The sequence below is a fragment of the Artemia franciscana genome, chromosome 10 (assembly GCF_032884065.1).
Source record: "Artemia franciscana chromosome 10, ASM3288406v1, whole genome shotgun sequence".
NCBI classification, from domain to species: Eukaryota; Metazoa; Arthropoda; class Branchiopoda; order Anostraca; family Artemiidae; genus Artemia; species Artemia franciscana.
In genome coordinates this window covers 18,769,919-18,797,779 of record NC_088872.1, presented here as the reverse complement: position 1 = coordinate 18,797,779, position 27,861 = coordinate 18,769,919, and the positions used below count along the sequence as shown (strand labels likewise).

Below are 27,861 nucleotides of genomic sequence, written 5' to 3'. Positions count from 1 at the left end.
TTACATTTGTCTTCTGCAAAGGTCCTTAACATAAGACTCGCTTGATGGCGGGACAAAGACAGCTGGCATATAATATGGTGAAATAAAAGGGGTTACAAATGGCGTTTCCGGCGTTCCGTAATCCGGTACAGGAGCATAAGTTGCGGGAAGACCAAGATAATCCTCAAGTCTCATTGAGAATATCGTCGTTGTAGCTGCAGAGCCTTTTTGCTTTTGTTTTGAGCGAGACTTGGCAGGTTTTGAAGCTGAAACAGAAAGGAACTGATTAAATTTGACGATATATCATCTACAGCTTATTCATATCCTTATTTGTACTTGTTTCATGTTTTAAGTCCTTGACTAATCGTGGCATTTGACATCCGGCGGTATGTTTAGCTCAAGGAAGTTCTGTATGCAGATGATGGTGATCTATATCTACTCTCTATCATATTGGCTTTTACATTATTTGTTACCATCAAATGGTCTCTATTCGGACTTGAATATAGATAGGTATGTCTTGAATGAGTGAATCAATGAATAGTTTATTCCAAAATGACTACTCGCAAGCTCTACTGGTCGAAATGGCGTTCTCACCAAATAAATATAAAGATCAAATATGACAAGGTCAGTAGCAACATAAAATATTGTCATACTATATACTTTTAATTCTAGTATTCAAGCAAAACAATTTAACTACACAAGTTTTTTACCTGAATTTCTGATGGAAATTTAGGAATCGTAGCGCAACGTTGCTAATAAATCGCAATTATCAATACAGCAATATATCATCAAAAAGAAAAATAAAGGAAAACAAAAATAAAGCCTTATGATAGCAGTCATAAAGATTTTTTTTTTCTGTAACTCATAACATAGTCAGGCTCGTAGTACATGCTACAGCAGTTTTTTTTCTTCTTCTTCTTTTTTCTAAGTTTACACGTTGTAACCTGCATACCGAGGTTTCAACAAACAGAGGTCAATTGAAAAAACTTCGAGACACAGAAGTAAACTTTGTAAATTAAGTTAAATGACGACTGAATTTCAACTTATACAGGCAATGATCGGATCACTTTGACTTACAGAGGTAAAATATAACCGCAAAATTATTTCGAGTTAGGCATGGTTTTGCCTTCGACAGGATTGTCCAAGGGGATGGAAAATATTTCAAGATATCGATGATTTCGATTTATCGAGGTTTTAGTTATCGAGAGTCGACTGTTTACATGTTGTAATCAGTCGACTCTTGTAAACAGTCGCGCCAAATAAGTACCCTTATTTAGCGCTTTCACTCCCCCCTCCTTGCCTCCCAAGGATCGGAACTATTTGTGCCAATGACAAAGAGTAAAATTAAAGAAAAAGAAAACAATCCATGAATCAGATACATGATTTAGATAACTTTCAGTCATTATATATAACTAGTAGCATTACATTATATGATCAATCAATAAAATGTACATTACAATAACTCCAACAAATTTTGAAAGTAGAGATAATGGAAAGTCTCAACCCCAATAAAACCTTACGGAAATTTATCTAAGTAGAGACTGGTCTTGAAACTCTAATAATATTCCAAAGAAACTAATCAAAAAGATTTTTGGTAAAAGACCAGGAATTTCGATTGAAACTTTAGTTGATAATTAAAACTCAGGTTATATTCATGTCAAACTCGAATAAAAATGTGTCCAATTTAGACACCACGGCCCCTTAGTTCTCACGGAGCATCGGAGAATGCCTCAAGAAATCCCAAATGAACCTAAAATTTAACTTCCATCTCAAATCCAAATTAAAATTATCTTATCTGGCATTTATCCAAGCAAAGACAGAAAAAAAAACTTCACAAGACTTTAAACAAATAAACTCACTATTCATGACGTGATGAAAAGAACTGTCATGTCCCATCCCATCCAAGTCCTTTCTACTCTAGTCTCGGGAACTGTTTCCAAGGAAATCAGATAGGGAAAGTAGTACTTCCTAAGGATCTTTGGATACTTAGGCATATAAATAAGCAACTGCATGAAAAGTTACGTTCAATGCGAAGTTAAAAAAAAAAAATATGACAATTTCTTCATTTTCATGATAATAAAATCAAATTCAAAATTATTTTTAAATATTTAAGGCAAGTTATTCAGACACGACCCAGGGCGATCTGAATGCATAATGAGGAAACCCAAAAATGTTTTTAACCAATTTCATAGCGTCAGAGGAAGGGGTAAACCATATCCTTGATTTTCATAAAGCACCAAACGAAAAAAACAACAACAATGTTTTGATTGAAATTGGTGCTTAAACTACAGTATTGCAATTATATTGTACCCAACCCCCCTAATACACACATACACATCCACTGACATCCTAGGTCCAATTTAATCTTTCTCTAACCAAACGTTGATAAAAAAAGCAAGTGTAGTAGCACTGGTATCAATAACAATTGTCAAACAGTTCGTGGTAACGAAGTGTAAGGAGCGACCAGGCTCAGTAGTAACCGAAACTAAAAGAAAAAACAGAATTTTTACACGAACATATAGATCAATCGAATTTCTATGTAGCACTGGTATCTATAACAATTGTCAAACAGTTCGTGGTAACGAATTGTAAGTAAGGAGCGACCAGGCTCAATAGTAACCGAAACTAACAAAAAAAAACAGAATTTTTATACGAACATATACATCAAAAGAATCGAATTTCTATGCTGATTTCAAATCTAAAAGTTACGAGCCTGAGAAAATTTGCCTGATTTTCAAAAAAAGGAGAATCACCCCCTAACAGTCACAGAACCTTAATGAAAATGACACCATCAGATTCAGCGTATCAGAAAACCCTACTGTAGAAGTTTCAAGCTCCTATCTGCAAAAATGTGGAATTTTGTATTTTTTGCCAGAAGAAAGATCACGGATGAGTGTCTATTTGATTTTTTTTTTTTCAGTGGTGATCGCATCGATCCAGTGGCCCTACAATATCGTGAGAAGGCTCATTCGAACGGACCAAAAAACTTGGAAGGCAATTAGGCTTTCTCCCACACTTTGCTTAAAAAATAAATAGAAACCGAGCAACATAGTTTTAAATTAACCCTATAAATATATCATAATTATAGAGGCACAAAATAGTATCAAATATTCACGAAATATTAGAACCATTTTTACTTAGTAAAAATCAAGGTAGAGTACACTTTGAAATTGCTAATGGAACAAGGGAAAGAAAAAAAACTTACCACGGGGCTCATAATCATCAGAATCGTAAATACTATCGCGCTTGCGCCTTCTTCCTGATTTTTCCTTGCCTATCCTTGAATTACCTGGTTCAATGTTTAAGGGCTTCCATCTTTGCTTAGGTCCTTAAAAAAGTTAAAACAGTATTTTTACGGTTTAAAGCAGTTTTTCTTAACAAATATGTAGTTGAATATGCTGAACATCACAGGCAGCGCGACAGCGCTGCCTAAGTAAAGAACGATTCGAGCACAATAAATTTTTCTTCTGACCGAAGCACTTCACATAGAACGATTTGTCGCAGAAACTTCGGAAGGAGCTCATTCGACTGGAAATTGAAAGTTCTAGTGCCCTTATTAAGAATCAAATTTAATTAAAGCCAACCAGCCCCCTCCCATGCCCATCAATTCCCTAAATACTTCCAACCAAAATTTTGAGACAGCCATTTTGTTCAGCATAGTTGAAAAGCCCAGTACCTATGTCTCTTGGGATATTAACCACACCCCTTCCACACACCCGGGGAAAGGGATGTAAGTTATGCAATTCGTCCATTATTTACATATATAATGTGTAATTTGAAAATATGGGCATCTTTAATACTTAGTGTTCCAAAAGACCAAGGGGATTCAGGTAAACATTTCAGAGACTATTTACGGGAGTTTTAAGCTAAATGAAAACACGTTATGTGCACACGAATTGCCAAAAAGGCGTAACTAAGGAATGAACAAGTGTGTCAATTTGGAATTTTCAGGAAATGATAAGGGGACCGATCAATTGACCAAAGAGGCAATATTTGCAAACTACAACTTCTTGCTACTGCCATTACTACTTCTACTACAACCATTGCCACCATTACTACTGCTGCCACTGCTACTATTGCTTCTGTAGCGATTACAACCAAGGATGAGGGTAATGAAATGCAGAACTGAGGAAATGTTAAGGGGAAAGTTGAACAAAATCAATAAATACTAAGAGCATATAGATTATCAAAAGGGCGTATCAGTCATGTCTTTGGAACCATGTACCTTATCAATCTGAAACTTCCAGGGCATCATGAAGGAGATTTTCAAGTGCCCAAAAGGCAGCATGTGTATACTACAACCCTTATTAATACTGCAGCTATTACAGCTCATTCAACACTACTACTGCTCCTGTTACTACTAATACTACATTGATATTAGTAATAATAAAAATAAAGGTATGAAGGGGAAATTTTTTTAACTAAATCAAAACACACTATGTGTATACAAATTGTCAAAATGGAGTACCAGTATTACAGGAAAAAATTTGGGTATTAAGTTGGAACGTTCAGAGAATGCTTAAAGGGGAAGATCAATTCACCAAATTAAAATTTTTGCACGCTACTACCATTACTACCACTGCTACTACTAGTATTACCACTACAACAACTGCTTCTGTAGCTAGTACTACCAAGGCTGAGGAAGGTAAAACAACTTGGAGGATGGTAAACGGCTGACCGATATCAAGCTGAAACATTCAAGGGCGACGTGGGGGGGGGGAGTGCTCAACTGACCAAAAAGCAACATGTGGACGCTAATACTTCTACTACTGTTGCTACTACTACTACTAATGCAACACTACATCTGCTACTATTGCTCCTACTACTACCGCTGCTGCTATGATGCTAGTACTATTAAGTCTAAGGGAATGAACGTGAACATAAAACAGAATATAGAGGGGAACTTGGTCTAAATCAAGGCAATATGTGCGTGCAAAAACTAATACTTCTACCACTGCTACTTCCACTTCAACTCCAACTACTACTTCTATTGCAACTGCTACTGATGCTGAGAGAATTAAGATGGAAATTTCAGGAAGTGTTGAGGGAGAAGTCGAGCCAAATTAAAAACAGGTTATTAAAAGCCCAAATCGACAGTATCATAGCACCGGCTAATTTAATTACGTAGATACATCGAGGGCATGATAAGGGGGGGATGTTCAACTGACCAAAAGACAACATGTTAATACTACTGCGGCTACTAGTGCTAGTGCTATTACTGTCAATATCGTTACTAGTCCTGCAACTAGTACTACTAGCACCCCTACTACTACCACTACCATGGCTACTATTACAACCATGGCTAAGTGAAAGTGAAATTTTCAGAAAATATTTAGGGAGGAAATTGAGCTGAATTGCAATACGCCGTCTGCATGCCGGTTGTCAAAGGGACGTACTATCAATATTTTAGGAGCAACCAGGTGAGTGAAGTTGAAACTTACAGGGCTTGCTGTTGGGGATGTTGGACAAACGAAGAAGCAGTACTTGTATCATACTACTGTTCCTTCTACTACTACTACTACTGTTTCTATTGAAGCAAAAACGTATTAATAATTCTACTGCTACTACTATAACTACTGGTATTACGGCTAATAAAGCTAAAGGGTCTCGATACCATAGCCATCTCGTTTATTATAAACTTTTTTAGTTAGTGTCACCAAACTATTTAAACTGATTGAGCGGTCTTGCCATAATTTGTAGGGCTTCGGTAAGCGATCCGAATAAACGGCAGAAAACTAAAAGCCGACATCTACTTTCCCTGAAATCCTATAAAAACCTTCAAACTTATATTGTTTCGTGCCGGAGATGGAGATATTTAGTTTTTTTTTTCGATCCAACAAAGCAGAATTTTCTTTTTAAAATTCAGAAAAGTGTTGTCTCTAAAAACTTTCTAGTATACCTGCTATAAAAAATCCAAAAATAACGTCAAAAGGCAAGTCCTTTGGTCAAATTGACAGCTCTTCGAGCTTCCTGAGGTTTATCCCGCTTTGGCTGACACAATTCCATTGTATTTTCAATCGAATATCACAATAAAATCGCGAATTCTGAATAGGTTTCAATGATAAGCAGTCCCCTGGGAGAACTCGCTAATTGACCAATTGCCTTTGAGACAATCAGCCGACGTCGAGGCTCAAAAATGATGTTTAAGGTATCAGATCCTCTTAAGGCGAAATGTTGAGGAATGTTGAAACGACGCTGAACTAAGTCATAATGAAGGTTACGCTTATAATGAAGGATACGCATGAAGGTTGTCAAGAGGTTACATAAGCAATGTCTCAGGAACGGCTGAAGACATTAAGTTGAAACTTTCAGCGTCTGTTGAGTGGCACTTTGAAAAAACCAACAATGGTATGTATATATTAATGCTACTGCTACTATTACAACTATTGCTACCACTGGAGCTAAGGGAATTCATCTGAAGCTTTCAAGGAGCGTTATATACCAGAGTTAAGGAAATTCATGATTTTGAAATTACTTGTAAATACATACATACTATTCTCGGTACGAGCTGTTTTTCATTTCTTAGTAATTATCCCTACGTATGGAAGGTAGGTTACATTTGAAAGTTTAGTTTGAATTCGCATAATAAAAAACGTTGATTTTAATTTCTATTAGCCTACGACTAAGACAATGTCTTTTTAGCCAACGGCTAATCGTATTACTAATACATGGGATGAGACATCCGTTTCCCAAAAAGCATATCTCTAATTATGTTGTGACAAGACTCTAAGCAAATGTTTAGGACATGATACTCGAGAGAAATTGCAACAATTTTTTTTTATTAAAATTAAGATATCTCTTGTGGTTTTTCTGTAAAAAGTAAAATCTAGTTCATCGCTGATAAGAAATAAGCAACGCATCCAGAACGTTATTTTAATATTAAAGTAAACGGCAAATTTCTGTCATATGTATCGAGGTAAGTTAAAAATCGCCCAAGTTCATCTTCACCTTAGTTCCAAAGTTATATTACATCATCCATTTGAAGTCCCAAGTAGATTTCTTTGAAAAAATATAAATCTAAAGCCCAAATGTTCGGCAGTAAACCTGATAGATGTACCTGTATAAGGATGATATATATCCAAAGCATTAAATTAGAATAATTAGAAATTAGAATAGTGTTCCTAGTTCTTTTGATACTGCTCTAAGTAGCCATATTTTTGAAAAATCCTAGCCGTGCAATAGCTATCAAAAATACCTCCCTCATTAGTATTGATTTAGGCATTAAATAAGCTGCAAGAGAAGCAACAGAAATAGAAATTTAAGTTAAGCAATAATACTTCTTTAAATAGAGATTAGGGAGTATATTGATTGAACACAGTACCCGTCAATTCAATTAAAAAATTAAACCCGTCAATTAAAAAAAAATTAAATTGCAAACTAATAGTTAATACCAATGAACCCATATCAAAATGACTTTTAAGATTAGCTTTTAAAAGCGAGAATAGTATTAAAAGCATGCTCTTGATTTGTATTTATCTCAATGAATTGCTTCGTTCAGTGTTTTCTCTTCAGTCCTGGTTGAATTTCCTTGAAGCGATGACTCTAGGACTGTTCTGGTTTTTAATTTTAGTTTAAATGGCCAGGTATTCTATTTCAAAATTATTCTATATTTATCTCTGCTTTGCTGATGACATCTTTTAAATGTAAAGTCAAAACATTCATTTGGAAAATTTTTCACTTTCTTAGAATAATTCTAAGTTTTCCAGGTTTTAGAGCTTCAGCTGCTGTTTGTAAAGGTTGCTCCTTACTTTGTTTGCCACCATGACATATTCGACGTGCCTATTTATGCTATAACTCTATTTTTTAGTAGAGTCCCTTATTTTTGCAGCATAAGGTTGTGTCAATCTAAGACTAAAATACAGGTTGATCTGGAAATTCGTTTTACTAGTAATAATGTACATACATTATAGACACTCTGTGTATACCCCGCTGTATTGGGAACATACATGTATTCAAGTTAACAAAAAGACTGCAATATCTAGGGAACAGGTGAGGAGTTGGGCCATCAACTGTAACTACTTCAAATTGCGACAACTTGCAACTGTGAATGGAACTGCTACTACATCTATTTATTACTAACTTCAGGGAATTTTAAGAGGGTGTTGATGTTTGAAACTTTAATGTTGAAAAAACATTACTTTGATGTTTTGATACTTTGTTACTTTGATTACTTGTGTTTTGATTACTTTGTTTGTGTTTTTGATTACTTTGTTTACTTGATTATGTTTTGATTACTTTGATGTTTTGATACTGTTTTGATGTTGAAAAAAAAATCTGAGGTTGAAAAAAAAATCTGATGTTGAAAAAAAAAATTGATATTGAAACGGGGAATGTTGAAAAACTTAAAACTTTGGTAATCAAAACCAAGAGAAATTAGATAAAGAACTTTCCGAAAAAGAAGTTTTTCAAAGAAAAGTAAGAGCTACATTACACTTTTTCAGAGAGTTTGTTCAAATTAGTTTCGGAAAAAAGAGTTGTTTTTCTAAGGCCTATCGTTTATCTTTATTATCTTCTTTCTTTAATTAAACTTATCTTTTAATTAAACTTATTTAAGGCATTGCGGCCAGATCGAGCAAAGTTTTCACTTGTTCCTTGTTTTGTTCTGATTTAAAAAGTCAACTTTTCAAAATGCTACCTGTTTTATAAGAAGTAAAACAGATATAAAAGAGTGACTAAAATTATACCAAATATGACGATAAAAAGAAAAACCAAGGAATAATTACGTATGTCTATATAAGGGAATGACATTTCTTCAGATGTAAAGATCCAACAGCCATAAATTGAATAAAAATCTAAATTTCAGTTAAATATAAAGCAATGGTAAAATCTAAAAAAAAAAGAATTTCAGAGAGGTTGGCTATCACATACATATGCCCTTTTTCATTACCCTGAGGATGGAAAACATTTATTGGTAAGAAGAGGTGACCAATTCAACCCCGAGGCAATAAATCAATAAAGGATGGGAAAAGTAAATATAGTGGCGAAGAAACAAGTAAGCGAAGAATAGGTAAAGGATACGGCATTAGACTTTACAGTCCGTACCGGCGGTGCTGATCTCCGTTTCTTGGCCCTTCAGCCAGGAAGTGCAATGGGGGGTTGGGGGCCAGCCATCCTGTGCTTTCGCACATCCTTCCTGTTTACCTTCCCCAGATTTCTCCAGGTACCCATTTAGAGCTGGGTCGACTCTGGCTAAGCTTACAGTCACGCCACTGACCCCCGTCCCAAACTGAAGAATTGGGTACACTGGAACTCGAACCCGCGTCCTCTCAGACAAGGAATCCCGAATCCAGCGCACCAAGCGAAGAATGGAATAAGTAAATATTTAATTGACTCAGATCTATTCTCCCAGCAAGAACACAGTAAGGATAAGCTATCCTCTTTAGGAATTGTAACTTTTGATATCTGGAATACAGGGTTATTTTTTGCCTCGAGAGCTTTGGTCTAAATTCATTACCTTTCTTTTTTGGTGCTCCTTTATTTTCTTTGTTTTCGTCAATTGATCCTTTCTTTTGCAAGGGCTTTCCTGTCACCCGTTTGGCTTCAGTATTCTTTGCAAAAGAGGGAGCAGGATTCTCTACTGGAACCACGTGCCGGGGAGGAGTCGGAGGTATTTCACCTTCTTCCAATGCTTCTTCTTCTTCAACAATAGAATCCCAGGCAATACTGGATGGATTGTCAAGTGAAAGCTTAGGAAGAGGAATTAGAAGAGGTACAATTTCCTTTATAGTTGGCTGTTGAGGAGGGACAATTTCCTTTACAGTTGGCTGTTGAGGAGGGACAATTTCCTTTACAGTTGGCTGTTGAGGAGGGACAATTTCCTTTATAGTTGGATGTTGAGGAGGGACAATTTCCTTTACAGTTGGCTGTTGAGGAGGGACAACTTTCGGTTGTTGAGGAGGGACAACTTCTGGTTGTTTTGTCTGTAAAATAAAAACACATTAAAAGCAAGAAATGGAGAAAGAAACAAGAGCCAGTCACCGGGAAAAAGAAAACTAGAGGAGTTTAGGAAACTGATAATAGGGAGCTTTGGCGGATTAAAATTTTTTTGATAGGGATTGAAAATTGCTAAAACCTCTGACAATGCTACCCGGTAGAACTAGAAAAAGTCTACTCAAGCTTTTTTTTTAGTTTATTGAAATTTGGACTTCAATTACACAACCAAGTTTCTTTCGATCCAACCCTTAATTCCATAAAAGCAGACCGATTCTTTTGTTTTTAAACTATTTTTTATTTACCACAAATTTTTAGGGCTAGTTCAGCATACGGATGATAGGTTAATTTTTAAACAATTTTATTAAATTTTACTGGAAATTGATCTACACTCTTATTTCTGAAGTGGCTTTTTGTCTTCAACTCAATGTAAAGCAAAAGCAAAAAAAGAATACACTAAAAATACTCCAACTAGCATGCTTATTCCTTTTTTTAATTAGCTGATGATTTTGCAGCGTAACTATGGCATTTGTTGCTTCGTTCCTCAGAGAAGATCGCGAGTTTCTTCGATTCTAAGGTTTCTCACGTCCTTTGGATAAAAATTATTAGGCTACAGCTATACCTAAAAATTATTTTAATATTAAAACACCTTATATGCAAGAAAAAATATTATACTGTATTATAGATTTACTGTATCCCATTTTCTTCAACACAAGAATTCCAAGCCGAAATCATAGTTAATTATTTTACAATTTTTGCAACGTTTTCGGTTGTTGAGTGCAATCAGTTTTAAAGCCGAATTTAATGATAACTCAAGAATATTTGGTGTGATTCAGTGTTATGACGAATTTAAATTCGGATGCATGAAAAATGATAAAACGACTCAGACTAAGTAGACTACGACAAATCATATAAAATAATTCAGGCATTATTCATCTAGTGACCACTAGTTACATGATTCTATGCCTAAACTAATACAAGGGTAATTATTTATTAATCATGATTAAAAAACAATTTTTTTATACATTACCGCATACAGAAAGTACATATAGTTTAATGCACACGGTAAAACTTATATTTGACTGACGCTAAAGAAACATTAAACAAAAGACATACCAGAGGTTCTATTTGAAGTTTACCATAATAAACCTTAAATGATTGTGAATAGTCAGTTGGCTATGAAAAGTCAGGCACGAGCCTACTCATAAGTTAAATATTGATCATCAGTTCAGTTGGGGCTAAAACTTAAAGTTACCTTCAGGGACAGGGGTGGTCTCAACTACTATTATGCAGGTTATGATTTTTTGTATATTTTAGCTATTTGGAGACTAAAGTCAAATCATAAAATACATAAATACATAAAAAAAACAATTGCTCTGTATTTTATTTGTCAAAGAGCAAAATATAGTATCAAAATAAAGAAAACACTGCTTCAGCAGTGCTTAGGACCTTTTCACACAAGAGCCCGGTCGGACGCTGAGTTCCTTGGAAATTGGCCCCCCTCCCATGCACGTAGCTCTACATTGGGACAGCAAAGCTAAAAATATTTACTTTTTGTATTGCAGATCCTTAAACTTTACAAGAACAGCATAAAATATATTTTTACATGCCATTAGGACAAGGACACCCATTTGAGGAAGCAGTGGAGTCATCGCCTCCTATTTCTCAGGAAATGGTATCAAAACCGTTAAAAGTAGAGTTTTATTAGGAAATGTTTCGTCTAATTTAAATCCACAAAAAATTACTCTCGTGAAAACTAAAAAAAAATCTTCATTTAAATTATAAAAATGATAAATATCTTCTAAGACCGGATTGCCTTCCCATTTGCAATTAAAATAAAGTGAAACCATAAAAGAACGGTATAATTTTTCAAGAAGACCCTGGGTATTATTGATTATTTTCTTAATTTTTATTTAATTTTAATTTTAAAAATGATATGTACGCTGTTTAATTTGGAGCGCGATAGACCATTAAAAAAAATTTTAAAAGTTTTTTACGATTATAGACAATTTATATTGACAGGATCATCCTTGGATTGGTGTGAATTATAGCCATAAGAGCAGACAGCCAAAACAATAAACATAAGGAAATAAATAAATATAATAAATTACCTCTTGAGGCTTTGCTTGTTCTTTAGCCTCGGCTTTTACAGCTCCTAGCTGAGGCCAGTCTTTAAGATTTGCAACCGCCTGAAAAAAAAAATAATTAGAATATTCAACCTTTCCAAAGGAAACAGAAGAGAATGGGCTAGCCGAAAAATTATCTCTTAGCAACAGGCTTAAGAGTTGTCAAAAAATTAAATAAACACTTTTTTTTATCTGGTGTATCTTAAACAAATACAATTCTGATAGACATACTTGTTTGAAACATAACGATAACAATGAATGTCCTTATGGTTAAACGGTGGAATCAAACACATCTTTTTTAAAAGAATGTTTCCATTTTCTTAAGTGTAACTTATACAGATTGGAAAATGGCACATAAGCAGCATTTATTTAGGGTGGGGGGGGGGATAATTTTTTGGATAAAATGGGAAATTAGAGGATAAATTGCAAATATTTTTATCGTGATTTTTGGAGACACCGGTCCCTGTATCGGCGGACGTGCCTGCTTTAACTGTTTCCAAAAACATTTGACATAAAAATAAAGAGTCATACCTCTCGGCTGAGCTAAGTCTACACAAGAACATCTCTAAATAAATAAATAACCAAAGCACTTCAACATCTTGAAAAAATTCAAATATTTCAAGAATGGCATGTTTCCGACAACAAATAACAGAGTTAAAATTAAAAAAATATGGAGCCACGACATTTTGGAAGAATGGTACAAAAAAAAAAGGATAACACAGGCTACGAAGTGGACCAAAATATTGTTAAATTTAACTCAGATATTTTTATTTGGCAGGAAAAACTTATTAATTATTAGTCTGCACGTCGGGTAAACTCTTTAGTCGGAAACTCTGACTCTTTGTCAGGTTGTTGTCTTGCCTAATATTGTATAGCATAGCACATATAAGACGACTATGAGAAGGGAAATTGGTTCTACCTATGAGAGGAATCCACCCTCCCAAGAAATCAATGTCTAAGTACATTTTAAGATTTACAACTGCCAAAGGAGCAGTTTTAAGAAGGATGAAGAATAAAAGATAGTAAACTGCATATCTACTATAAGAAATATGCTTCTTTTTCCTTTTCACTGAATAGAACGAATGTTATTGCAGAACTGACAAAAATTTTGCCCCCGCCCCTTATGGAAGAAAATCCTCCCATATTGGGTAGATAGGGAAAAGCTTTGTTAAGCAATATTTAGAGTATCTTTTTTAAATAAAGGCAAAAAACAACTTAGTCAATATTTTCTTATATATTACTCTTTTACATTTAACACAAGGACTGACTTAATTGGGAAGAAATAAAAACTTTAAATCGAGCTTCCCCTTTAAAACAGTACGCTCTTATTATAAAAGCAAAAGAAATATCATTTCAAATTCATCAAACAGTTCGTGGTAACTAACTGTAGTAAGGAGCGACCCGGCCCAGTAGTAACTGAAACTCTAAAAAATGGAATTTTGATACCAATATAGTTACATCAAAAGGATCGCTGATTTTAAACATATAAGTTTCATCGAGATCAGTTATACCCATCAAAAGTTATGAGCCTGAGAAAATTTGCCTCATTTTAGAAAATAGGAGCAAACACCCCCTAAAAGTCATACAACCTTAACGAAAATTACACCATCAGATTCAGCGTATCAGAGAACCTTACTGTAAAAGTTTCAAGCTCCTGTCTACAAAAATGTGGAATTTCGCATTTTTTGCCAGAAGACATCACGGATGCATGTTTATTTGTTTTTTTTTCCAGGGGTGATCGTATTGACTGAGTGGTCCTAGAATGTCGCGAGAGGGCTCATTCTAACGGAAATTAAAAGTTCTAGTGCCCTTTTTAAGTGACCAAAATAATTGGAGGGCACCTAGGCCCCCTCCCACGCTCATTTTTCCCAAAAGTCACCGGACCAAAATTCTGAGATAGCCATTTTATTCATCATAGTCGAAAAGCCTAATAACTATGTCTTTAGGGACGACTTACTCCCCGCAGTCCCCGTGGGAGGGACTGCAACTTACAAACTTTGACCTGTGTTTCCATATAGTAATGGTTACTGGGAAGTGTACAGACATTTTCAGGTTTTTTTTTGTTTAGGGGGGAGAGTTGAGGGGGGAAGGGAGTTACGTGGGAGGATATTTCCATGGAGAAACTTCTCATGGGGGAAGAGAATTTCAATGAAAGGGGCGCAGGATTTTCTAGTATTATTTGAAAAAACAATGAAAAAATAAATATGAAAAAAATTTTCTACTGAAAGTAAGGAGCAGCATCAAAACTTAAAACGAACAAAATTATTCTGTATATGAGGGATTTACCTTCTCGTTATACCTCGCTCTTTACGCTAAAGTATTTTTAGTGATTCAGGCCTTTGTGATTCAGAGGTCATTCTTAAGGAATTAGGACAAAATTTAAGCTTTAGTGTAAAGAGCGAGGTATCGACGAGGGTTGAACCCCCTCATATACACAATAAAAACATGCGAATATAGAAGTTCGTTACGTAAGTTAATTCGTAAGTTACGTATATTTTTTACCAATGAAAACGTTTGTAAAAAATTAAAAGTTCTAGTTGCTTTTTTAAGTAATCAAAAAATTGGAGGGCAACTAGGCCTCCTTCCTCGCTCCTTTTTTCTCAAAATCTTCCGATTAATTGCAATTAATTAATATGCAAATTTCGTTTTAATAACTTATGTGCGGAGAGCCAAGATCAAAACATGCATTAATTCAAAAACGTCCAGAAATTAAATAAAAAAAAAGTTTTTTTTAAATGAAAGTAAATGAAAGTTAAAACGTTTTAAGTTTTAACATCAAAACTTAAAACGAACAGAAATTACTCCGTATATGAAAGAGGCTTTTCCTCCTCAACGCCCCGCTCTTTACGCTAAAGTTTCTTACTGTTTTAAAAATGGAGTTAAGAGAAAGAGTCAAACTTTAGCGTAAAGAGCGGGACGTTGATGAGGAAGCATCCCCTTTCATATACGAAGTAATTTCTGTTCGTTTTAAGTTTTAATGTCGCTCCTTACTTTCATTTAAAAAAACTTGTTTCTTTTTATTTAATTAAATAATAGGTACACGATCAATTAGGATCACGATCAACTTAGTAAAGGAACAACAGCCCTTAGTCCGAGAAACCGGAGGTTTACAAGAACACCTCCCGTATGTTCCTCTTCCAAGTCCGCTTAATAAGCTATGCAATTAAGGTAAAACAACAATATATCAAATTAGATTATTAGAGATATGATTCTGTTAGTTGTTGGACTTAAAATTAGAGTGTCTTGCGTTCGTTTCGTGCTTTCTTTTTTTTCAATCATGGTTTTGTTCCTTCTATATGATCATTTTCAGATAATTTCACTGTTTTTATAAATGTGATGCGCTCATTTTTAGAGCATGTCCCGGGAAAGTATTTTGTCAAGCATTTTGATTCACAAGGGAATAGAGGTCATCCAGTTCATAGTTTACAACAACATTCTTAGTAGATCACTAGATCCATGCCAAAACGAATGGCGTAATTTTGTCAAAATTCAGTGGGGGGGGGGGGGGGGGGGTCAAAGTTAGAGTCCATTTTCTCAAATCAAGTGACAATGACAGAAAAAACTGAAAAACAGGCCGTATAGTAATAAAAAAGATAAATATGTAATAAAGAAATCTGACCTGTTTCAGTGGATGCTTAAATTATGCAGGCTTATCTTAGTTTTAACAACAGTTTTGGGGATACTAAATTCCAGCAGGGGGGGGGGCAAAGTGGAGTCTGGAGAAAAACTGTAAGTTTGCGAGGCACAGTTGCTCACTCTGCCCCATAGCAAATTACACAGCTAACCCCAACCCCTTGCCAAATAGTGGCTAGAGAAGTGTAGGTATGTCGTTCTGGAACTACTCAAAGTAGTACATTAAAAGAAGGATTACTTATTATTGTACTTATTTCTCCAAATTATTTACTTGATAGTTCCGCGGTAATAGTCTTTCCATAAGTAAGATTGCGCATCCAAAGAGGAAGAAAGAAAAATGAAAACAGTTCTGTAGGAGAATTCATGTAATTCTTCCCAAAATTAGTTTATAATATCATTTATTGTATCTACACAAGAAATGATCTTTTTTTTAAAATTTCAATTCATTTCTAAGTAATGAGTGGCTTTTCTATACAAAATAACTCCCTATATAAATAACTCCGAAGCCTTAAGGCACATTTCTTTTGAGCAAGCGAAATTTTCCACAAGCATGTCGATATGTAAACCCGTCCGCTTAGTTTTATGTCGAAGCTACTCGCCTAGAGCTACTTGCTTAAAAGCTACTAAATTTAATTTTTGAAACAAAGAATTAAAGATCTATTTCTTCTTTTAAAAAAACGACATTATTTTGATTTTTCTTTCCACTCCAAACTTATTTTTTCCTTCAATTCTTGCACGGCTTCTTCGTTCAGCTCCGTGTGAGGGTTGAGATGTCTTATCTCTCCTAGATCGGAGGTGATTTGAAATTATATAAAAGAATAAGCTTTTAACTGAAACTAAAAAGCAACATTAAAACGAAAGAAATTATTCCGTATAAACAAAAAAGATCATGACAATGTTGCTTCCAAATTAAATTCTAACAAAAAACGATCAAACGATTAATTAAAAAAATTAAGTTTTTCCGAGGGAAACAAAGAGCCAAGTTGAAATTAAAACGAATGAAAATTATTACTTTCCAGCCTATCTAACATATATCAATAAAACTAGTGCAAATAAATCAACTGGTGATATTTCCCTATGCTTGTAGGATTACAAAAAACTAGCGCTTTACTGAAAACATAAAACAATGTAGGAATTTTGATAAGGTAAATGTAAACCATTTAAGAACACTTTCAACCGCATAAAAGTCAAGCACTTTTAGATTGTTGCTTCATATTTTTTTTTCGTTTAATTTGGCATCGCTTCTGCACAATGAGTTCAGTTCAATGATTGACTGTCGTGTTGGATCTGAAAGACATTTAGATTCTTTTATAGACAAGTTCTAAGTGAAGGATAGTCTTATACTAAGTGTAATCTTATACACAGCGAAGTGTAGTCTTAATACTAATAAGTATTAAGACTACAGACTTTAGAATTTGTATAACAATTTGAAATCTTTCGGTTTTTTTTAGAGAATTAACTGGATTTCCAGAGTTCATAAGATAAGATTTATTCATCACGAAACAAACATACAATATTACATTTTACTATTCCCCAAAAGGCCCTTTGGCCTGTAAAGAAGGGGGAAAATAGTCACTTACTCAGAGAAGAAAAAAATTAAATAATCACTTACTCACAGAGAGAAGAGCAAAAAGGAGAAGAAAAGAAAATATAAATAAAATAAAAACTATAGAAAACGAAACTAAATAGACTAATAGATTGAATAGACTAAATTAATTAAGTAGATCAGTAGATAAAATAGACTCTATATTACGGTTGGCGAATGGATTCGTAACAAGAAAAAAATATTGAAATGTAATTAATTGATGGAAACTTACTGATTTAGCTTCAGATGACTTGGAGATCTCTGGCTTAGTCTCAATGATTTTCTTGGGCTCCTTAGGGACTTCTGAAACAGAAACAGTGGGAATAAAAAACCACTTATTTTTACGCACAATTATTGTACATTCATTTTTCTTCATCTTTTTCGCACGAACAAGATTTTCTTTTAAGATAATTCAATAGATAAAATTGCACAAGATATGACAAATTCAAGACTTAAAGCAAAAATGAGATCGATGCAATTATGAAAAAGACTAGCATTACCTGCCAACATCACGCTAAAAATACCTTTATTAATTGGCGTTATTACTATTACAAATTCTTGGACCTAACTTTTGACTATAACTTGGACTATAACATTTGGACCTAAAATATACTTATTGAAGCATTAGAGAACCCCGTCCTTCAAAACTGGGGTCCAGGCACCGTTTGAAGATTAGGGTGAAATCACAAATAGTTTTCTTTAGCACACTTCAGAGATAGTGCTTCCTATTTTGTGATTCCTCTACTACACAATTTGCTTCTTTATTCTAATTATGATTGCGGTGACTTGACCCAGCTTGTTATATTTTTAGTTCGCGAATTTTTTAATACAGTTATTAGTTATATTTCTTAAATTACTAAAAAAAAAAGAAGACATACGGTGCCGGCTTCCACTTATTCCTTTGAACACAATATTTGCATCACATTTAGGTCTTAACTATCAGTCTAATAGAAATCATCCATTAAACACAATTCATACGAGGTAAGTTAACCAAAAAACTATCCAGCAGTCACGCTATAATATGTTGATCATTACCCCGTGCAAAGAATAAACCAATACTCATCTCCCAGATACATTTACTAAACTATAAGAATTGCCTTAAAATTCGAAGAAGACTCGTTTTCGTCTTAAAAATCGCGCAATATAAACTTTATAGTTGCCAGGCTAATAGTATAACTAAACTAGAAATATACACGTAATTCAATTGTCCCCTTGGCTGTTAATAAGTAAGTTTTTGGCTCACCATACAAAATTTGTCAACAAAAGCGCACTAGCAACTATAACTCCCAATTGGAATACTTTAGGCATCTGTTTCCGAAACATGGACGCTGGTACTCAGCCAAATACGCAAAAATAATAATAAAAAAATAAATTGGCTCCGATGAATAGTGAATTAAAAGAATAGCCTTAGTTTGGCTAGATATTGTTTAAATTTACAGGTATCTAAAAGAAAACATGGTTAAAAAACTTAAAAATGACTGGATATTATTGCAGAAAATTTAATAGCTTTTAATTTTATGCTAACATTCCATTTCCGATAGTGCCACTAAAAAAAAATCAACAACAAATTCGATACAAGAACATAAAGATCGCTTAAATTCAAAACTCCGGTAAGATACCCAATAGTTGGATGGCTAGTCACCACTTCAGAAGTTAAATCGACGCTAAATCTATATTATTTCTGCATTGTATTTATTTGGATTTTCTAATAAGTATATGATTTGCTTAGATATTTTAGCCTGATCAAAAACTGGATATATCAAATGCAATAATTAGTGTCAACAACAAAAACAAATTCAACACCATCTAGCAATTGGTGACACTTGATATTTTTCCCAGTGTAAAAATATGAATAATTAATTTAATTAGTGTAATTTGTGAAATTGAGGTAGTAATAAGTGTCTGATCTCACCTCCTGAAAAAAAAACGACTGCAAAGCTTGAAATGATACCAAGCATCACCACGCGCTTAATAGCGTTGATAGTTTTTTTTTCTTTTCTTTTTTTGTCAACAATAGTTCCAGTTTCCACTCTTACTCATATTCCTTGGTTAAAAGTAGAACAAAATTACAGACTCAATTACAGCCTAATATATATTATATATGTATTATTATCTATATAATATACATTATATATATATACCTTATATATATCTTATATATTATATATATAATATAATATATATTATATAATAATATAATACACATTATAGCCTATTATAGACTAAATTACAGACTCAATCTTTGACAGTTAGTAAAGCAAGCATTACCAAGCAGAGGGATTGCATGTAAATAAACTATGCTGTAAGGGTAACTTTTGTCTATGTTAAAATATTAAAAAAAAAAAAAGATTTCCTAGATTGTAGTTGCCAAATCCCGACTAGCCTAGTCCAAGCTTTCAAAAGCTATGTACATCATGTCCAAGATTAGGAGCCTCATGTCAATGTTCTGGAAAAATACGTTTTAATCAAAATACTTGTCCAAGATATGGTGCTGTTCGAGTATTTGTAGTTTTACGTACATTTTCGATCTTGAAATCGCTAAACTCTTGTTGAAGAAGGTAGACTTTTCAGAATAATGCATTATTATCCCCCCCCCCCTTCAAGGCAAGAACACGATAGAGATTGCGCAAGCTTCCCTACAGTGTTTTAAGCATTATTTCAATGATTTTTGGGGGAGGGAGAGTTCAAAACCTAGGATGTTCACTTTGGACTGTCATTTATATATTATCAAGGTAAAATCTACTTCATGCCTAAAAAACTACATTTTCAAGAATAAATTTCTGACTTTAAGTATGAGGTCATGCAGAGGGACACACAGAAAGGAAAAGGATTCGATTTTCCCCTAAATTCCTTCATCCCGAAGAAAATATTTGGACTGAGTCTACCATACGAATGCTGCAGAAAGCCGCTACTTACAGATTGTGGGTAAAAGAGTTTTACATCGGCATTTAATTGCATTTGCGTTTGGATTAGCTTACTAATTTTGGTAGCTAAGATATTTAAACGAATCTATTGTTTTTGTTTTTTATGTAACTAGAATAACCTACCCCTCTCCTGTTAATGAACACAACACTAAACAAAATACATATACTCACTTGCAGCAAAGATGTTGGTGCTGCCCCCCCCCCCCATATGTAAAGGATACGTCAAAACCAAGCTCTTTGAAAACGTAAAAATTATGACCCTAAAAAACATATTTGGCATTTTGGATCTCCGGATAAATATTTCAAGGGATGTTACTTTTCAATAACAAAAAAAAATATGCTTTTTAATCTGAATTGAGATATGTACAACTCTTCTTAATTTTTAATTTATCCATCGGAGTATATAAAAAGGCACGTGAATATTTGCATAAAATTGGAAACTAGAGGAAAAAATTCCAAATAGGGGCCTGTTGGGATGAAAATTACACCTGGAAATTAAGCTCGTCTGAGACTTCAACAACAGAGGTTTCAAGCAACTATCTACAAAAAAAAGTGATCCTGGTATATTATCAAGAACGGGGTCATCTGGACAAAATTTAAAAATCTAGTTCTGTCTAGAGATTACAAAAAGAAATCGTACAACAGAAAAGTGGCAGCAACAATTTCGGCCCGAGGGTCAAAATCTTATCGATTGAAAATCTTGTCATAGCCAACTGATTAAGAATTATCAAAAACTACTTTTATAGCCTCCAGTTTCAAAGGCTATAACGGCGAGGGGTAAGAACCTCTAAAGCTCCCCTAGAGGTAGTGAAAAGGGTCTCTGTTATGGATTTAGTCCTATAAATTCCCTTTTTGATGTATCTAACTCCAAATTGAAAAGCCCTCTGTCCCCCTCCTAGCTAAACGACAGGACTTACCGATCTATTCTTATATTACACCTAAAAAAGTAAGTATGTACTAAGTATGTAAGAGAGCAGACAGAGATAGCCGTGTAAAAGGAACTTCACCTTAAATGAGGATTCCCAAGTCTTCCTCTAAGTGAAGATCAACAACAATAAGAAAATTATTGGCATTATCAAAGCTACATTGTCCGTTGCAATTTTCTTAAATATTCCAAGGGAGGGCAGTTACAAGAAAAGCTTGAATCTACATAGATTTTCAAACACCTAATGGTCACGAACTGTAAGTAAGGAGCTACTCTTGCCAATAGTAAAAAAAAAAAACACTCCGAAAAAAGAGATTTTGATAACAATTAATGCATCAAAGTAATTTTCTTTTTACGTTGATTCTGAATATATAAAAAACCAGTAGGTTTAATTTTACTCATTAAAAGTCATGAGTCTGAGAAAATTTGCCTAAAAACAGGGGGAAAAACACCCAAAAAGTCAAGCAATCTTGATGAAACTTACACCATCAGATCCAGTATTTCAGAAAACACTACTGAAGACGTTTCAGGGTCCTATCTACATAAATGTGGAATTATTCCAGAAGAAAAATCACAAATGAGTATTTATTAGTTTTTTTTCAAGGGATGATAATTTTGAGACATCCATTTTGTTCAGCCAAATTGAAAGGTCTAATAACTATGCCTCTGTCTGGGAATGATTTGACCCCGTAGAGCCCCGGAAAAGGGGCTGTAATGTATGCAACTTTCCCAGTGTTGACATATAGTATTTGTTATTGGGAAATACTCGGAAATTTTTCGGGGAGGGGCAATTTTCCAAAATTTTCCAGGGGAAATTTAACACAGGGGGAAGGAGGATTTCATGGCATGATTTGAAAAAAAAAGCCAGAAACTAAATAGAAAAGGTAAGTTTTTTTCAGCTGAAAGTAAGAAGCAACATTGAAACTTAAAACAAACAGAAGTATATGAGGGAGTATATGAGTATCAGAGTATTTTTCCATATATGAGGGAGGTTACTCTCCTCTTCCCTTGCTCTTTACACAAAGCTTGACTCTGTCCCAACACTTTAAGAATGACTCCTGAAACACACGGCTTTTTGATTCGAATAAGAAGCTTTTTTCAAGTACTAAAAAACTTCATATAAGTCATGAACACTCATATACGGAGTAATTTCTGCTCGCTCCTTACTTTCAGTTGAAAAAAATTCTTTAAATACTTCATAACTCTTAGGTACTGTTCCTTTTGTACTCATACGTCAAAGCTCGCCTTAACATGTCATATCAGAATCCATTCATGCAATTAGACTGAAATTGTTTTCAGAACAAAGAACATTCAATTATTCCCCATTAATGTAAGATTAATACTCGACACAGAATCTTTTACCCGTAAAATTGCAGTTGAAATTACAGATACTCGTTTATCTAGTATATATTACCTAATATGAAACCACAAATACCAACATTGGGAAGCCCCCCCCCTTCTGCCGTCCAAAGGACCGTGCGTATGTTCACCCATGGGTAAAGCCAAAAACTTTTAGCTGTGACCACTGTTTCAAGAGATATCAAAGGATTCAAGCGGCACAAACCTCAAGATTCCTTCAGAGAGCACTTTGAACCGGTTTTCAGAGGGGATCTTTCTCCTCCACTGTCTGCATGTGTGAGTAAAGAAATTTTTTTTGGAGAAATCAATTTTTCATTCCTGGAGTTTTCTTTTTTTTACACTACAATCTAGATTAACTAAGTTAATCCCTGCTCCAAATTAACTAAGGAATATTAACTGTCGTGCTCCAGATTAACTAAGGAAATGAGAATTGAGGAATTCCTCTTATTGCCCATTACACCAATCTGCTGGGTCTTTTAATCAGGACCAACAACATATGACTGGTAAAGCCTTTTCTTGTACATGCACACAGTTGTGGCCTTTGAGGAAAGAGAGGGGAGGGTGGGTTAATAAAACAAAAAGGGAGTTTTCAAATACTTCTAGAGTGACTTCTACGAGTGAAACCTGCCTTTTATTCCTCCCCTTGTGTAGGTCTTTTTCCTGATTTCCAATATCTTAGCTTTCACATCAACAAATTATCCCATCAATTAGATTTGTAAACAACGATGTATCTCGTAGGTTTTATATTTATTCGAGATACAAAACCATTAGTTATTTTACCCCTTTATTACCTGCCAAAAAAAAACAACACTTTTCTTGTACAGCCTTAAAAATGATTATTTCTAATTTACTCTGGTCTGGTCCCTGATATGCCTGCCAAATTACGTCGTCCTTCCTTATCTGGAAGTACCCAAACTAGCAAAACCAAGACCAACAGACCAACAGAAATTGTGATTCCTTATATGTCATAACTGTGTAAATATGAAAACATGGCCTTAAAAAAAGAACAAACACCAGATTTGACTTAAATGTACACAAAAAAACAAATATAAATTTGAAAAAAAGCTGGAACAATGAAATAAATTTTACGTATTGTGGGTAGTCCAAGATTCGAGCCTGAGACCCGTTGCACCTTAAGCAAGAATCATTCCCCTAGACCACAAGCCTTTCTAATTTAATCGCGTCTGGTCCCTAATACGCCTGACAACTTTCATTGTCCTAGCTTATCTGAAAGTGCCCAAACTAGCAAAAAAGGGACCAATACACCAAAAGAAATCGAGATTGCTATATGTCACTTGGTAAATACCAAGTGCCATAAAAATGACTTAAGGGTTATGTATTTTGGAAAAAAAAAATCAGAAAATAATGTGACTAAATTGAAGAGGTCACCATATAGGAGCCTACAGATAAATTATTCATGGCTTTACACAAATGAATCTGTCTATGACCTTGTAACTTAAATCAGTAGAACATATTTATAATTAAACAAAGAAAAGGAACCAAAGCAAGGAACCCTTTCAATCAATGAACAAAATAAGGGACATACACAAGTTTAGACAAACACCTTCACTGAGCAACTGTGTTTCCAAAAAGAAAGTTTTCAAAACAAACAAAACAAAAATATTTGAGGAATTTTAGAAGCAGAGGAAAGACTGAAAAAAGCAAAAACAAGAATAAACCAGCTTCAATAAAAAGAGATCATAAGAGGTGAACAAAAAATGAACTAAAATATATAACAGATAATAAACGATATTTAAAAGAACCAGACATTACTACCTTCTTGCTTTGTGTTTCAAGGTATCTCTTTCGATTTTCGTTTTGATTTAGAATGTGCACAAGTAGTATTTTAATCTTCCCCTAGCATAAAAAACCCTCCAATATCCCCCACCCTCAACTCCATTAATGGTTGGAACTGAATACACCTATAACAATTCGGGTTATCACAGTTTCCTAGGATTGGGGAGAAGTCATCACAGCAATCTGGAGAGGGGGGAGTCCTCCAATACCCTGTCAAATTTATGTTGATGTATCAATTGAATTTGTTCTTAAAACATGCTAAAAGCACCTCTAAATTTTAAACAAAAAATATATATATTTCAAGAGGTTTATAGAGATTATTTTCAAAAACTTGAAATTGTAATACCAATAGGTTTGCATAATTGTTTCACTGGATAAGAAAATTCAGAATTAAAGGAAATATAGAGAAATGCTGAATTCAGCTCTTTTCTTCCAATGAAGAAATGTTTTTTGTGCTAAAAAATTTTTGCACCCAAACCAAGTTTTTGACCAGTTGATCTGTTACTTTCTGGTGGAGGAGAGGAGATACTTTCATTTAATTGTGAAGGGAAAGGGTATTATCTTACCTATCTGTAGGTATGGTGACCAATATAGATGCTATTGTTTTAGTCACCATCAAAATTATAATCATTTTTACCTCTTTGTTATTTAATACTTAAAATTGACAGAATTGTTTATTTTCTCTGCAATATTTAAACACAATATTAGTGCATCAAATTGTTTGTTATTTTTCAGAAATAAGAGAATCATACCATTCTTGCTTTTAGAACCAACGTATACAACTTGTTGACTTGAAGGAGGCAACACTTTTTTGGGAGACATAGTCCTTTTTGGTACATTAGCCTCTGTTTGCCTCTTTGTCCATGGGTTAACTGATGGAGGAGGAGCTGGAATAAAAGGTTTTATTTGTTTTTGCTCTGTCGCTTTTTCACTTTCATCAAGTTCACTTTCACTTGCTTTAGCATCTTCATTTACACTTCTTTCACCTTCTGGCACAGACTTTTTAACATTAGTCTCTCCTTTTTTTATGCCATTTTCAGATTTCTTTGGCTGATCATAACGTCTATAACCACGACCTTGTCTATCATTCATTCGTGATTTTTGTTTGCTGCGAATTTCTTTCTTTGCTTTCCCTTTTACTTCTTCCCAATGTTCGTCTTGACTGGAAGATGTGCCATTTGCATAATTTTCAGTCTCTTTCACTGTCACTTCAGGTTTCACCTTTACTGGCTCCTGTTGATGCTCTTCAGCCTGAGCAGGCCCAACAATTGAGGCATAAGACGTCATTTCTTAAAATTAAACCTCTCCCTACAAAAACAGGAAATGAATCAATGATATATATATATATATATATATATATATATATATATATATATATATATATATATATATATATATATGTGTGTGTGTGTGTGTGTCTTTTTCTCTGATTGGATTAAATTAGCTTAATGAATCAGCTTTTTCAGTCTTATGCAAGCTTTCATGGTAAAAGTTAGGTTATGTGACATTAGGTTATACATCTCAGAAATGGGTTAAAAACTTTATTTAACATAACCTGACCTAAACTGTCATCATCAGACCTTGACTCAGACTGAAAAAGTTGACTGGCAATGCTGAATAAATCCAAGGAGAAAAAAAAGGTATTTTGGACGTTAATGGTAACATTTTGGACATATTATGGACATTTGTATATATAAATTTTAAAAAAAACTTCCCACAAAACAAGTTTTTTTCAAGAAAAGTAAAGAGCTCCATAAAGCAAAAATGAGCAAAGACGAATTCAAATAATGTTCCAAGTGTAAGAATACCCCAAATCGCCATCAATAAATAAGTGAAAATAAAAAAAAACAGAAATTACAAGAAATAACCAAATCAAACTCAAAATGAGCAAAATTAACACAAGTAGGGCTGACAGCCCACATGTCTTCTCAAAACCAGAACATAATTCGCATTTTGTTGAAAAAAAAAATACAGATAACCATGGATTGTCAGTTTAATTTACATATACTGATATTTATTCTTTAAGGTTTTAGTAACTTTCTATTTAATAAAGTAAAAAAAGTGAAAACATATTTAACGTACTTTGTTTTCAGTAAAGTGCAAATTATATTCTGGTCTTGAGAATGCAAGGGGGCTGTCAGCCCTCATCATGTAAATTTTTGCCCGTTTCGAGTTTGACTTAGTTATTTATTTCAATTTCTGTTCGTTTTTAGATTCATTTATTTATTGATGGAGATTTATTGTATGTTACTTAATTTGTGGTAATTTCATTTAAATGGCGATTTGTGGTAGTTACTTTAGTTAAGTCTGACAAAGTTGAACTGCGAGCTGTGTTGATCTGATATGGGCTGACCCCATAGTGGAAATATGTAGGACACTTGTTTTAAATTTTATTCCTTAATTAGTTTTTTTTTTAAATTTAATACATGGTATGTTTTTCACTTATTTTTAACTTTACGGATCAGGATCCAGCAAAGGTGAGGCTAAATAAATTTTTCTTGGGTCTAATTTGTGCTATAGATCTATTATTGAAAGTTTCAGTTATTTAAAACAAAAAATTTTTTAATCCATTGAATGCCAATGCTAATTGAAGATGGGAGCAGTGGAGGCAGTTACTTCCAAAGACCAGGGCATAGTATAGGCTCTGGGTCCATTCTTGAAAGTTTTACCCATCATAGTTCATCACTATCTAAGATACCAAAACCAATAATAAAATAAAAGATTGCCAGTAGTAGATAGAACACTGATAAGACTGCTTGGTAAAAGGAAGGCCGTAAAGGATCCCCAGTTTGGGAAAGTGTCTACAACCCTTATCTTAACTTAGTTTGAATAATTTTATAATGTTAATAAGCATAATATTATATTGTTGAGCACTATCTAAGTAAAGTTTTACTTTTTTATAACAGTCATTGCAAACTTGATATAAAATGGCCTTTACTTTCCAGTTAACCGTTAGATGGCAAAGTTGCTAATTTTGCTTGATTTAAGTTTGAGCTAAGCAATCATAACAAAAGATGATTTTAGATTGTAGATTAACATGGTATTTTCTTTGATTTCAGCAAAATCAACGAGGTCTACAATTGCAAGGTGTGGCAAGACAAGCTTGCATCAGACATGCTGTGTAATAACATGACATGTGGCAGTTACAAGTAAAACAGTAATGGAAAGATGGGCTGACACAAACGAATAAAATAGCAATTGCATGCCTCTAGCGACATTAAGCATGCCTCAAGCGACATTAAAACTTAAACGAACAGAAATTATTCCGTATATAAAAAAGAGCTAAGAGCTCATATGGCACTTGTTCATATGGTATGAGCTCTAACAAAATTCTATGAATCAATAGATTGATTTAAAAAGGAAAATAAGAGGCTTAATGCCGGTCAGGATTTAAAATAAGAGCTCTGAGTCACGATGTCCTTCTAAATATAAAAATTTATTAAGATCCGATCACCCACTCGTAAGTTATAAATACCTAATTTTTTCTAATTTGTCCTCTCCCTTTAGCCCCCCAGATGGTCGAATCTGGGAAAACGACTTTACCAAGTCAAATTGTGCAGCTCCCTAACACGCCTACCAAATTTCATCGTCCTAGCACGTCCA

The 27,861-nt window shown here is 34.1% G+C and overlaps 1 protein-coding gene across 3 annotated transcripts in view; it reads right to left on the bottom strand.

The window, feature by feature from the left end:
* LOC136031873 (la-related protein 1B-like) overlaps positions 1-27,861 on the bottom strand; it is a gene marked incomplete at its 3' end in the record, with an annotated part of 52,596 nt that overhangs the window by 10,599 nt on the left and 14,136 nt on the right. For 2 of the 3 annotated variants that reach the window (XM_065711808.1, XM_065711809.1), the window contains 6 exon segments: positions 5-245; positions 3,185-3,307; positions 9,434-9,899; positions 12,021-12,098; positions 17,486-17,556; positions 25,011-25,566. In XM_065711808.1, coding sequence (XP_065567880.1) covers positions 5-245; positions 3,185-3,307; positions 9,434-9,899; positions 12,021-12,098; positions 17,486-17,556; positions 25,011-25,545 — 1,514 coding nt within the window. 3 annotated transcript variants of the gene reach the window in all.